The sequence below is a fragment of the Pyrgilauda ruficollis genome, unplaced genomic scaffold, assembly GCF_017590135.1.
Source record: "Pyrgilauda ruficollis isolate IOZ18807 unplaced genomic scaffold, ASM1759013v1 scaffold36, whole genome shotgun sequence".
Classification (NCBI taxonomy): Eukaryota; Metazoa; Chordata; class Aves; order Passeriformes; family Passeridae; genus Pyrgilauda; species Pyrgilauda ruficollis.
In genome coordinates, this window is record NW_024525045.1 from 6,933,837 (window position 1) to 6,946,016 (window position 12,180).

Genomic DNA, 12,180 nt, shown 5'->3' on the forward strand with positions numbered 1-12,180 from the left:
GAATCCTAGCGTGTTCCTAATGGAGTTTTGAATTGTGTTTATGTGCTGTCATTTCTTATGCATGTTTGTCAAGCTTCCTGCATGTCTAGCTTGTGATCCAGAGGGAAACACAACTATGAATGCTGCAAGCTGACTTTGCTGAAAGCATGTTTCTTTTATCAGTTATGTTCTACTGATGCCAACAGACCAAACTTAAGAAATGCACCCTATTTAATTACAGCAAAGTGATGTCCCAGCAAGGCTTTATGTAATAAGTGTAATTTGTGGTTTTGTTGTGAATGATTTGCCTAAATATTTTAGCAGTCTGAATGAAGAAGACACTGCTAAGCGACATTGACACGCTTTTCCTGTTTGGAGTTGTATTGTTCCTGTACAGTACAGGCTAATCATTGTAGCCTGACAGAGCTCAGCATGAATGGGAAACTGTGCGACAGAAATTATTTAGGCTGCAAAGACCAGCAGTCTTCTCACACAGGGATAAGTGGTGAAATTCAGTGTTAGCCACTAAACCAGTGTAATGGAGAGGTCATATATTAAGCCAGTTTGAAACAGTTCATTGTTTTTCAACTCCTGTGGTGGTTTGAAATTATGGGAAGAGCAAAGACTTGGGAAAACCTTCAAAGCAAAGCTATACAGTGAAATTTTATGTTCTTTCTATTTCTGAATATTTATATATCTGGTGAGAAGATTTAGGCAAGGAAATCTAAGTTTCTCTACAAGGTGTAAGACTGCAAAAAGAGCAGTTGAATGACACTGTGCTTTGACAGGTTTCTGTTAGCTCGGGAGATGGTGAGAAGGTTTTACAACCAAATATTTCTGTTAGTAGGTTGAACACTAATGAGTCTGACAGGTATAATCTTTTGTCCCTGACCCACAGCTTTTGGTAATGCTGTGTGGTGTATTCACCCCGTGGTGCAGACAGAAGCAGGTCTGGGGTGCCTTTGCCACGTGCATTGTCTGTCACTGCCCTTCCCTCCATGTGAGTGTGCACAGCTTTCCCACGGCTGCTGGTGTGAGGAGAAGCTACCTGCAGATCCCCATGGTAGGTGGGGCAAGGGTGACTTTCCTGAAGCTTCTGTGCTGCCAGTGTGTGACCTGTGGAAGCAGGGAGGATTTTGCTGGCGAAGACAGGCTGAGCCTTGGTGAGCTGTGTCCCTCCAGCAGCAGCTGCTGATAGTGGAGGGCACAGCGGTGCTTCCCTGCTGTGCCGTGCCTCAGCTGGGTCTCTGCCATCTGCTTGGTGTAAAAGGACAGGACACAGGCAAGGCCATGGATGATCTGGCTTTTGAGACACATTGCTCCTGCAAGCACCCAAGGGGACTGTTGTGAGCTGCCAGGAGGACTTTATGGATGAGCTGCTCCCCGTGGAGCTCACATTGCTGCTGCCTGGGTTGGGAGGCAAGGCTGCTTCTCACATGAAGTCTTCATGTCAGCTACTACTCAGCTCCAGCAACCAGAACTGCCTAATTGGGAGATTTTTCCACTGTTGTTCCATACTATGTCCATGCAAAGCTATTTGGAAAAATATTTAATTATCTAATTAATTTATGTGGTAATGTTCATGGGTGATGAAAGACTTAATATTGTAAGATACAGTTTCAAATTAAAGTACTTACTGAGGCATCCCAGAGTGCAGCCACAGTTGTGTGTATATCAAGGTGCACATAATGATGCATTTTACTTCTCTGAATTACTGATCTATCTATTAGCAGCCTATTTATGTTACAGTTTGGGGCACATGAGGAAGAATGTCTGTGGCTTGCCAAGTGAGTCAATTCAGTGTTTATAATTTCTTGGTGTTTTGCCAGGCAAACATCTGTGCCAAGTTTAGTTTCTCATGTGATCAGGAAGTGATACAGCAGGATGCACTGAGGACTTCCCCGGCTGTCTCCCCTCAGCACCCTGACAGGAATGTGGCAATTGTCTTGTGCTTTTAAGTAGAAATTTTCAAAGGCATGTAGAGCTATATCTCAAATATATGTCACTGACGTTCCCTTTGAAAGTCTGACGTTTTCCCTTTTCATTTCCTTTCAAGCTCAAATAATCACTTTTTAAAAGGAACTACCCAATGCCTGAACATGTATCCTCCTATGAAAGTTTGCTTACAACATTTACTCCTATTGCTTCCCTGTGTGTTTATTAGTATCGCTATTTAATTTCTCCTGGGATTATAGGTGTGGAATAAAATACTGAACTTGCTTTGCTGGGCCAAATTGGCATCCCAGCTTTGAAACAACCCATGAGTGCTTGTGCATTATTGGAAATGGGAAGCATCGGTTTAAATGTAATTGCTGTTTAAAGTTTTGGATTCCTCTTACATGGTTTGGAAAGGAATAAGGGGGATCATTCAAGCTGACCTCAGCATGGAGAGCTCTTGTGAATTGTGAGTCTTTCTGCAAGTGTGATATGAGAGGGTTGGATATGTATATTGTTTAATTTTCAAACACTAAAAGAAATTGCTATGAGTTGGTTCTTTTACACTGATGTGTGTACATATGCTCTTGTGGGAACCAGCCACCAGAAAATATTTTCTGTAATAACCTAACTGTGATGTGGTTTTGAAAAATCACCTTTGTACTTCTTTTTTTCTGTTTTTTTAAAAAGGAGACTAGATGTGGTTTAATTTCTGTGTTTAATACATGTAGAAAATACTTTACATGTTATTTGCCATTGGAAATAATAAGAGGACTTCATTCACTTCTCAGACTTGGTTGGATGGTAAATTTTATAGGGTTTTTTTCTTAAACTTCTTTTTGTTCCCTTTATTGTGCATACATGTTTCTTAGCTTCTTTCAGAAATTATCTTTGGAATGGGACACTGTGTTTGGAGTAGAAGTTCTTTAAAAGGAAGAACACGGGCTTGACTTAGCAAGAGAAACATTGGAGGATGTTTTTTGCAAGAACATTTCTACCCATCTGCTGTTTGGTATTTTATGACAAGCAACTGTCACTTGGGCTCTTCAGCCTCTTGAGAGTGTAGAGATTTTTTGCTTCTTGAAGCACGTCACCACTCTGTCAATAAATAAACAGAGTGGGTCTACTCTGCTATATTTGAGCATTCCTGGGTTTGGCACTGGTTTTGCTAGAGGACAGAAGTATGTCTGCTGCTGCAGATACTCTGTTTGATCCCATGTCAATCATGTATTTGAGTTTATAGGACTTTGTCTTCATTTCTATTCCTCTAGTACTTTTAGAGGTTCTTGATTTATCTCTACGCTCTACCTGAGCTCTAAAATGTGAACAAATCTAACTTATTCCAGGCTGCAGAGAAGCTTTTCCTGGTGTTTTATTGCCCTGTTTGTCTGTGGAAGCAGAGAAATAATACATCTCAAAATAATGTATTCCCCATAATGGGTCTTACTGTGTTCTGGGTCAGCTGAATACTGAAATACAGGAACTGTGGATTAGCCTGCTGTCCATTAGCATTAGGAACATCCCCAGTTGCAGTAGCTGCTCATTAGAAATGCCTGCCAAAGAACTGAAACAGCCATTCTTCATTTGTTCTTCCATGGCGCATTTTCCCATTTCCTTCCTTTTGCTTTCTTTCAGCTCCTTTATAAAATAAACCACCCCAAAATCTTGATGAATTTTTGATGGTTTTCTCCTCTTATTTAATGTCAGGGTAAATTAAAAAGAAACATTTAAATTTTGCTGCCATTTGCTGTTGGCTGCATTTGTTTTAATAAGGGCAGAGAAGCTGAAGTCTCTGTCACCAGGGCCCAGGACAGAGCATGTCTGGAAATAAAAGATTCTGACCTAGTGTGTGTCTGAGACTCAACCAAAAGCACAAGTGAAAGTGAAGCTACCACAGCACATAAGGTTTGTCCATGTTGTTGGGGAACAGCATCTGCCTGCTTTGGGCCCGCTGTGAACTTGGCCAGACAAAATAGGTGGAAGGGCAGAAGGTGAGGAATGTCTGCATCCTATCATGAATTGGAGGAAATGACTGTCTGCGTTCTGTGCGCTGGTGGGCTCCGCATCCTGCTGGCAGCCTGGCTAGCGCTGCAGGACGCTGCACAAGGAGGAGTGAATTTAGCTCTGGTGTTTAAAATAGCTCCTAGGGATGAGAAGAAGCGCTTCAAAAATATGCTGTGGGTTTTCTATTGGCGTTCTTAAACTAACTGGAAACTTTCTGCTTTCTTTCAGGAGCATTTTTTACTCTGAAAACATTGCTGCTAAAAAACTCCAAACACGAGGAGTAAATCCACTCAGCTTGTCAGGTCACTGGCTCAGTGTTACGGTGCTTTCATGAGGTGACGTTGGGCCAAAGTCAACTTTTCTTTCTCCTTTGTAAACCTGCAGCCAAGCAATGGGCCAGAAAATCTCAGGGAGCATAAAGTCTGTGGATGTGAGGGAGCCCCCTTATAGACCCGTGAAACGAGAGCTGAGAGGCCCAGATTTCTGCAAGCCCGCACGCCTGGACATGCTGTTGGATATGCCCCCTGCCAAGCTGGAGGTCCAGTACAAACACGCTTGGAATAACGAAGATCGCTCATTAAATATATTCGTAAAGGAGGACGATAAACTGACTTTTCACAGACACCCGGTGGCCCAAAGCACAGATTGCATCCGGGGCAAGGTGGGCTACACGCGGGGCCTGCACGTGTGGCAGATCCACTGGCCCACGAGGCAGCGGGGGACTCACGCCGTGGTGGGCGTCTCCACGGCCGACGCGCCGCTGCACTCGGTGGGATACACGTCCTTGGTTGGTAGCAACAATGAATCCTGGGGCTGGGATCTGGGGCGCAACAAACTCTACCACAACTGTAAAAACCAGCCCGGGGTCACGTACCCCGTCTTTTTGGAACCAGATGAGTCTTTTGTACTCCCAGACTCCTTACTGGTGGTTTTGGATATGGATGAAGGGACGCTTAGCTTCATGGTTGATGGACAGTATCTTGGAGTGGCCTTCAGAGGACTAAAAGGGAAAAAACTTTACCCCATAGTCAGTGCAGTTTGGGGGCACTGTGAAATTACAATGAGATACATCAACGGACTTGACCGTAAGTGTTACCGCGTTTGTTCACTACCCTCTCACTTTTTCTCGTGTAGGGGTTTTTCTTTCTCCTGCTGCGGACAGTATGCTGGGGGGAGCACACGGTTCAGCTGTGAGGTGACTGCACCCCGTATTTACTGCCCACAATGAATATATCTCTGTGTCTTGTAATGATGGTATGGATTGTGTCAAAATACCCTCCTTTTTGACAGGCAGAGTGGCAAGAATTCCATCGCCAAAGAAACTGAACAGGCTGAGAAAAAGATACTGAGAAACTTCCTGGGTATATTTAACAGTAAAACTCCTGTTTACTGGAGGATATGTTTTAAATCTGTGGTTTCCAAATAGGATTTGTGGATCCTGTAAAAATTTCCTGTAGTAGTGGAAACTCTTACTTGGTGTGCATAAACATACTTGAAGACTGGCCAGACAACTTTCTTTCTGTAGTTGCCTTCTCAGAACCCTCAGAAGCAGCTGTGGATCCCCAAGAATCTGGAAACTTGGATCAAATACTGCTTTCAGCAGTTTTTCTGAAAGAGAGCTGTGTTCCTTAGTTCATTTCAGAAGGTAGTCTGTCTAGGTATTGTCCAGAAATCCAGGTTTTTGGATAAGCATGAGCTATTTCTGATCTAACAGGGTACTGTCTAATGAAATTGTTAGGTAACAAGGAGGAGTATGTTGCTGCTGTGACCCCAAGCAATGGCCCAGCAGCAGAAGGTGAGAGGCAGAAGTGGGTCCTGGCCAGTTCTCCATGCACAGGAGGGCGTGGGCTCTGCCAGGTCTGTGCCCACTTCACACACAGGAGCATGTACTGACCCACAACTCCCTGAACTCAGCCAGCTTGCAGGCAGAGTGAGCAGGCTACTGGCACACAAAAACATGAGCCAGCATTTCGGTTTGGATGATCTTTAGTCCACTTATTCCTTCAGGCTAGGTAAATTCGAAGAATATACTTGGAATAACACTTCTGTTTCCTTTGGGGATGTAACTAGAAATGTTAAAGGCAGGGGATGTGTTGCGTGGCAGGGGTCAGCAGCTGCTGATAGAGCCCAGGAACCTTCGCTGGTGGGGGCCAGATCCTGCAAGAAGGGGTGCTACTCCTTGTCAGCTTCTCAGCTGCTGGAAGCTGGGGAATAAAAGAATGGACAAGGTAGCAAGTGGAACTTAGCTCTTGTTTAAAACTGTACTATCTGAGGCATAGTAGGAGCTACGAATGTATATATATATAAGAAAAAAATAGATGACTGGGCAACATTTTCATGTTGTTTTGGGCTCTTTGAATGGAACTTGATCTTTCATGTAGGCAGTAAAAGCAAATGTTCCACACCTGCCTTTTAATTAATGATTTCTAAAAGAATTTACTGTCCTTTTCCATTAGGATGGAGTAGTCTAAATTTTTTTTCTGTCAAAAATTAATTCTCTGCTCATTAACCTTGCATCTGACATACCAAGTAGAAACAAAATTAAATAATTCAACCCTGCTCAAGATTACCTTTTCTAAACATCTGTAATAAGCTCTGGGGGAAAGACTTTTTATCCACAGAAGCCCTGCAGGTTTTACAGCTGGATGCTAAATGGCAGCTTCCCAAGTGCTTTCATACAGGGGAATATCCATGGATCTTAAGTATTTTGCAATTGCTCAGTCATTGCAGAATGATGTGCTGACAGTCTTTTTCTTGGATTGTGGGGGAGAGAGACGTTTGCAAACTGAGTATTTGTTTGCAAAAGCAGTTTTTATAATACTGTGAATATCTGCCAAACTAAGCAAAGTACAGCTCAGCTTGGTCCATCACGTCCACACAAGGAATTGTTCTGCTCTCCTTCTGTAGCCTTCACAGGGCTGCTCAAGGGAGCTCTAGGAAGACGAAAACACAGGAGGAGGATGTGAATGAATTTGGTAGAAATTATAAAATAAAAGGGACTGAGTGGAGGATAGTTGTGGTCTGTGAGATGGCAGAGAGAAAAATTCCCATCTGGTTTCTCGTGGGATAATTTTGCTGGAAGAGGCAGGATAGCTTCCTAAACTATCCCTGAGAAAGTCAAAGTCTCTATTATTTTTAAACACATGAACCCGTGGATAAAAGTTAACTTGTGACCCAAAGTTTTATGTAGGTCTGAGTGTTAATCTGATCATGTGAACAGGAAGTTTAAAGCCACTTTGCTGTGGGGCAGTTTGACATCCTGGAATCACATCATTTGTTATCACATATTCACTGATCCACTACTGTCCTGAAACAAAAACAGCATTCAAGAAACCAAGTGAGCTTGTTTAGCTGGTGCTCCAGAGCAAACACTGTCTCTTTTCTACTAAAGGTATTTCTATCCAGCCAGCCCTTGTGCAACAGTACAAGTTTGGCTGTGGCACTCTCCATGCTTGCTCTCATTGCACTTTTGATTGCAGATTTTTATAATTGCTTGTTCTTGTGAAAATCAGAGCAGGTATTGAAGAACAGTTGTGTTCACAAATTTAAATACATTTGAACATATATGTATGTGGGGAGTTGCTGCTGTTTGATTCCTCTCTAACCTTACCAGTTAGTTCTTCGTTTTTCCCTCTTTTTTCTCCTTAATCTTTCTTCCCCCCAATTCCCTGGAAGTATTTTCTGCTCCTGAGTGCAGCTTTTGGTAGATCTGCCCATAGTAACTTAGCTGGTCTTGAAGCTGCTGTCAGACAGTGGCTCCTAACTTTCTATTCAGTGATTGATTGCCGCTGTTTAGAATGCAAACCACAGCTTGGGATGGTTGTTTGTGTGGAGTCCTGCAGGGCAAAAGGAGACCTCCACGGCAGGGATTTCTAGTGTTTTCAATACTTGCTGCTTAAATTGAAGACCTCTGAATACTTTAAAGGCCCGTGTATTTCAGTTGCTTGGCAGAGAGTGAAAGGCTTGCAGGGATGGAAGAGTGAAAGGCTCAGATTATGGCTTTCATGCAGCTGCAGTGAACTTAAACATACGTCACAGATGATGCAGACTTCCAAGTGTGTTAATTACTGCAGGGATGGCAGATTCACAGGAGGATAAGGCTGCAGGTCAAAGATCAAGGACCTGTGTGCCCTCTGGACTCTGGATATTGCTCCTAGAATAATGCTGTAATTAAAATCAGTTGTATTTCTGCCAGCTGCCTCTGGTACCCACAGTATTCTGTTTCAGAAACCACCTTGAACATCACATGATCTGTGACTTTACACAAGGCATTTTTCCCCTTTTTTATTTTGAGAAACTTGGTGTTGCAAATGTTTTCAGGGTTTGGGAGAAAAGGCAGAGGGACAGGATGGAGAGTGCTCATAATAAGTACATTGAGTTCTTCCCAGCACAAACTCCTTTGATCAAATGCTATCAGTACCTACCACACTGATGCTTGCCCAGTTCCTAAGCTGGACAGAAGACAGAATTTTACATCAGTCTTCTGACTTACTGCCTATTGCAATAATTAGAAACCTCAAATAACATAAAAGCAGTAAATGTTACTTTTCAGATCAGGGTATGTGCTTGTTTACAAAAAGCTGGTCTATTTATATCTGGTGTCTGATGAGGAGTCCTGGAGACTATTTATAGACTGAAACAGAGAAATAGCAAAGCACTTCTGTGTAAATGCACATTGCAGATCATGACTGATGCATTAGTGTTTAAACAAAGCATTGGGAGGACAATCAATATAACAATGCTGTGATGGAAAACTTGGTCATTGAGTAGGTAAACTGAACTCACTGCAGTTCTTGCACTAAACCTGCCATAGTCCTTACTCAATTCTGAAAACAATTGTTGAGCTCAGGAAGCTGAAAGCATTTGTCTCAGAAGACTTTACTTACAAATATAATTTATGGAAGACATTTGTCTGTACCTGTTTGTATTCGTTCTTGCAGGATTTGGCCCTCACCAGCGAGGGTCCCTGGGCTCTGTCAGCTGCTACTGAGCCCTGCCACGCAACACATCCCCTGCCTTTAACATTTCTAGTTACATCCCCAAAGGAAACAGAAGTGTTATTCCAAGTATATTCTTCGAATTTACCTAGCCTGAAGGAATAAGTGGACTAAAGATCATCCAAACAGCAATTCTGGCTCGTGTTTTTGTGTGCCAGTAGCCTGCTCACTCTGCCTGCAAGCTGGCTGAGTTCAGGGAGTTGTGGGTCAGTACATGCTCCTGTGTGTGAGCTGGGCCCAGGAACAGGAGATCATATTCCTGCATCCTGGGTTGCCTGGGGAAAGGGTGATGATCCCTGTGGCTCCTGCCTCTCTTGGCTGCTGGGGCACTTGCAGCTCCAGGGAGGATCTGGGGGTTGCTGTGTATGGAGGGAGGAGGGGGCTCAGTGCACATCCTCTCTGCCTGCTGATACAGCTGCAGAAGGTCTGGCCTGTGGGGTCTGTTCACTCCTTTTGTCTCAGCTGTGCAAAGATCACAGTGTAACCCCTGAGACTCTTTCAGACCTGAGGTTCTGTGTGTTTAGCATTTTGAATTAAGGGTGATGCTTCTGAGTGAAAAGACCAATTTTGGAGCTATGCACAACTTCTTTCCTACTATTCTCAGTTTATTTTAATTCACATTGGTCTGTGTCTAACATATCACAATTGCTAGTTATAAACATACACTCTTCCCCTTGGAGGCTTTTTTGCCATAAAGAAATCTGAGTCAAAATTGTGACATTATTAACAGCCAGGAGAAATCCATAATCTCTCATCAGACTCTGGGTTTTCCCCCTAATGGGTTTCAATTAAAATTTCTTGATGGATTTGGTTTTTTGTTTATCTAAACTTGTTTTATGCTATTTATATAATAAATACTGGAGACTGTGGAGGCTGCAATGGGAATAACATACTCTGAAAATCCAGTATTGCTAAACCTTAGAAAGGAATTTCCCTACAGACATGCAGTCAGAGGATGAAGCAGCAACAATTAAGCAGCCAATGCTGTGAAGAAGCAATCTTTAACTTTTGAGATAATTTAACAGGAAACAGCATTTTCAGTGCCTGCTTCAGGAGTCAGATGACTATTATTAGGGGGTTTTTGTCTTTTTCTAAATGCACTCCCCTTCTCTGGATTAGGTGCATTTTTTTTGTCCTTTAATCCTAATTTGTTGACACTTCCTAATTAATTCTCAGCCTTTTCCCAGCAGGTTGAAACCACTGTATTGTCACTAGAATATGCCACTCTGCTAAGTAGCTTTTTCACCCCAGTCACCCTCTGCCCCTTCTTGGTGGTCTCTGCATTACATCTCTCTCCCAGATATTCTTCACTTATTCAGTCCCAATTTCTTTCTTCCTTTCCCCAGCTGAGTTTCTCTTCTGTTGCCACACTAAGCGATAATAAATTCTTACCTATCTTGTTGGTTTTTTTTCTCTTGTCTCCAACTTCAGACAGTGCATTTTTGTTACTGATAACTGTAGAAGATCAGGTGCAGTGTCACTCTTCCAGAGAAGGACATTTCAGATTTAAATGTGTGATTTTAGCTGATGAATGGGGTTTGTTTTATGTAACTTTTTCCTGTTAATACCTCCAGTGACAGAGCCTCCTCTGAAAATCTAAGGCACAGATCAGCTTTATAGTTACCAAGTTTTTTGGTTTTATAGTTTGGGAATTATTTGTGGATTTGGTTTCTTTTTTCCTTGAAGTCTTGTCTAATTTGTTTATTAGTAAGGGATCCAGTTATCATTGGCCTAGCACATAAGAAGGTGCTGGGATATTTTCTTTCAAGCTCAGTAGTTCCCAAGGCTAAGAACAGCCATCAGTAGTGCACAGCTGGGCTGTGGATTCTTTGCATTGACATACCTAGTGTCTGTTCTTCCCTCTCTGGTTCATAAAAGTGCCATTGCCACTGCCAAATCTGCAGTTTTAAGGAAAAAATGCTTGATAGTGTGTTCTGATCATGTTTGCACTGATTTCCCATGTATCCTCTTTTTAAGAAATAAGAACCTTGAAGAACAGTGACTACAACTCTCTTCTCAAGATTGAAGTGAACAAGTTATACTACTGTGTAACTATTGTGAATACTATTATACACTGTAATACAGTGTACACTATTGTGAATATTGTACTTATTGCACTAAAATAGCAACTTGATAGCCTTGCTTAATTATTTTATGAATTTGTTTGAGCTACAATGATGGAATTGCTAAGCAATGTGAATTAATTCTCACAGGTTAGTATTAGAAGTGGAAATGTGTAAAAGACTATTATTTTTGGATTTGCTTTATCTCTATTGCTTTTGGGAATTGTAGACTGTAAATCCAAGTTTCAGGGCAAACAGGGATGCTTCTGTCATTGAGTGAAATTTTTATTTTATTGCCAAAAATGCATGTGCTTTTTTAATTTTGACTGTTTTCTGTTTCATACATGTTTCCTCCTAAGTTATGTTTCTCCTTAAAATACATCTTTGTCTCTCTAGCCATGGAAGTTTCTACCTTTCTGTAATTACAAGCTGTTTTTGCAGATGGTCTCTTTCTCCTAAATCCAGTGTAGCTTCTCTAGAAGCAGAGAAGCAGTTAAACAACCTGATTTCTAGTTTGAGCTCAGAGAAAATTCCACTCTAAAAAAAGAGTGTGTTTTGGCTTATGAGTTCATATACCAGTCTTCATATTATGGCAAAATTCATATTTTTTGTGGTAAATTGACAGGCAATGGGCCTGAAAATGAGCATATCCAGAGATGCTGCTGTGCTCTGCAGGTGGTTCTGCTGAAAGTAGTGCTGGTGCTTCCTGTACAGGAGAATAAAGCTGCCCCAGCAGTAACATTCTGTGGAAGTAATGCTGAGGCTGTGACGTACTTGGAAGCTGGCAAACAGCAGAATGGGATTAGTTTTTTTGCTGCTGTAATTCTGAGCTGTGCAGCTTTCTCCCACTTTCTGGAGATAGTGTTTCACTCTGCTAAAAGGTGGTTGGTTCAGCTGCAAGTCATCCTTTTGTACTCACTTTTTCCTCGACTCTTTCCCCCCCATCCCTGTGTGTCCATGAGCTGGTGTATTCTGTATTTCCCCAAACAGCCAGTGTGGAAACCCCCAGAGCACGACAGTCCCTGTGTTCTCAGGTTCAGGTTTGTGTTGCCCTTTGAAGATAAGAGCAGAAAAGCCCTGCTAGCAGGACAGCACTGGATCAAAGCTCCCCCTCATCTGCTTTGATTTGGCAATATGCCTTCAGTCTTTCACTTTAAACTGTTTGGGTGGGGACTGATGATCAAATCTGTCTTCCAGTCTGT

At 42.3% G+C, this 12,180-nt stretch overlaps 1 protein-coding gene across 1 annotated transcript in view; it reads left to right on the top strand.

The window, feature by feature from the left end:
- SPSB4 (splA/ryanodine receptor domain and SOCS box containing 4) overlaps positions 1-12,180 on the top strand; it is an 82,824-nt gene that overhangs the window by 18,309 nt on the left and 52,335 nt on the right. Inside the window, exon 2 of the mRNA XM_041475809.1 lies at positions 4,147-5,003. Within this exon, the coding sequence (XP_041331743.1) occupies positions 4,310-5,003 (694 nt within the window). The 5' untranslated portion in view covers positions 4,147-4,309. The remainder of the gene's footprint in view (positions 1-4,146; positions 5,004-12,180) is intronic.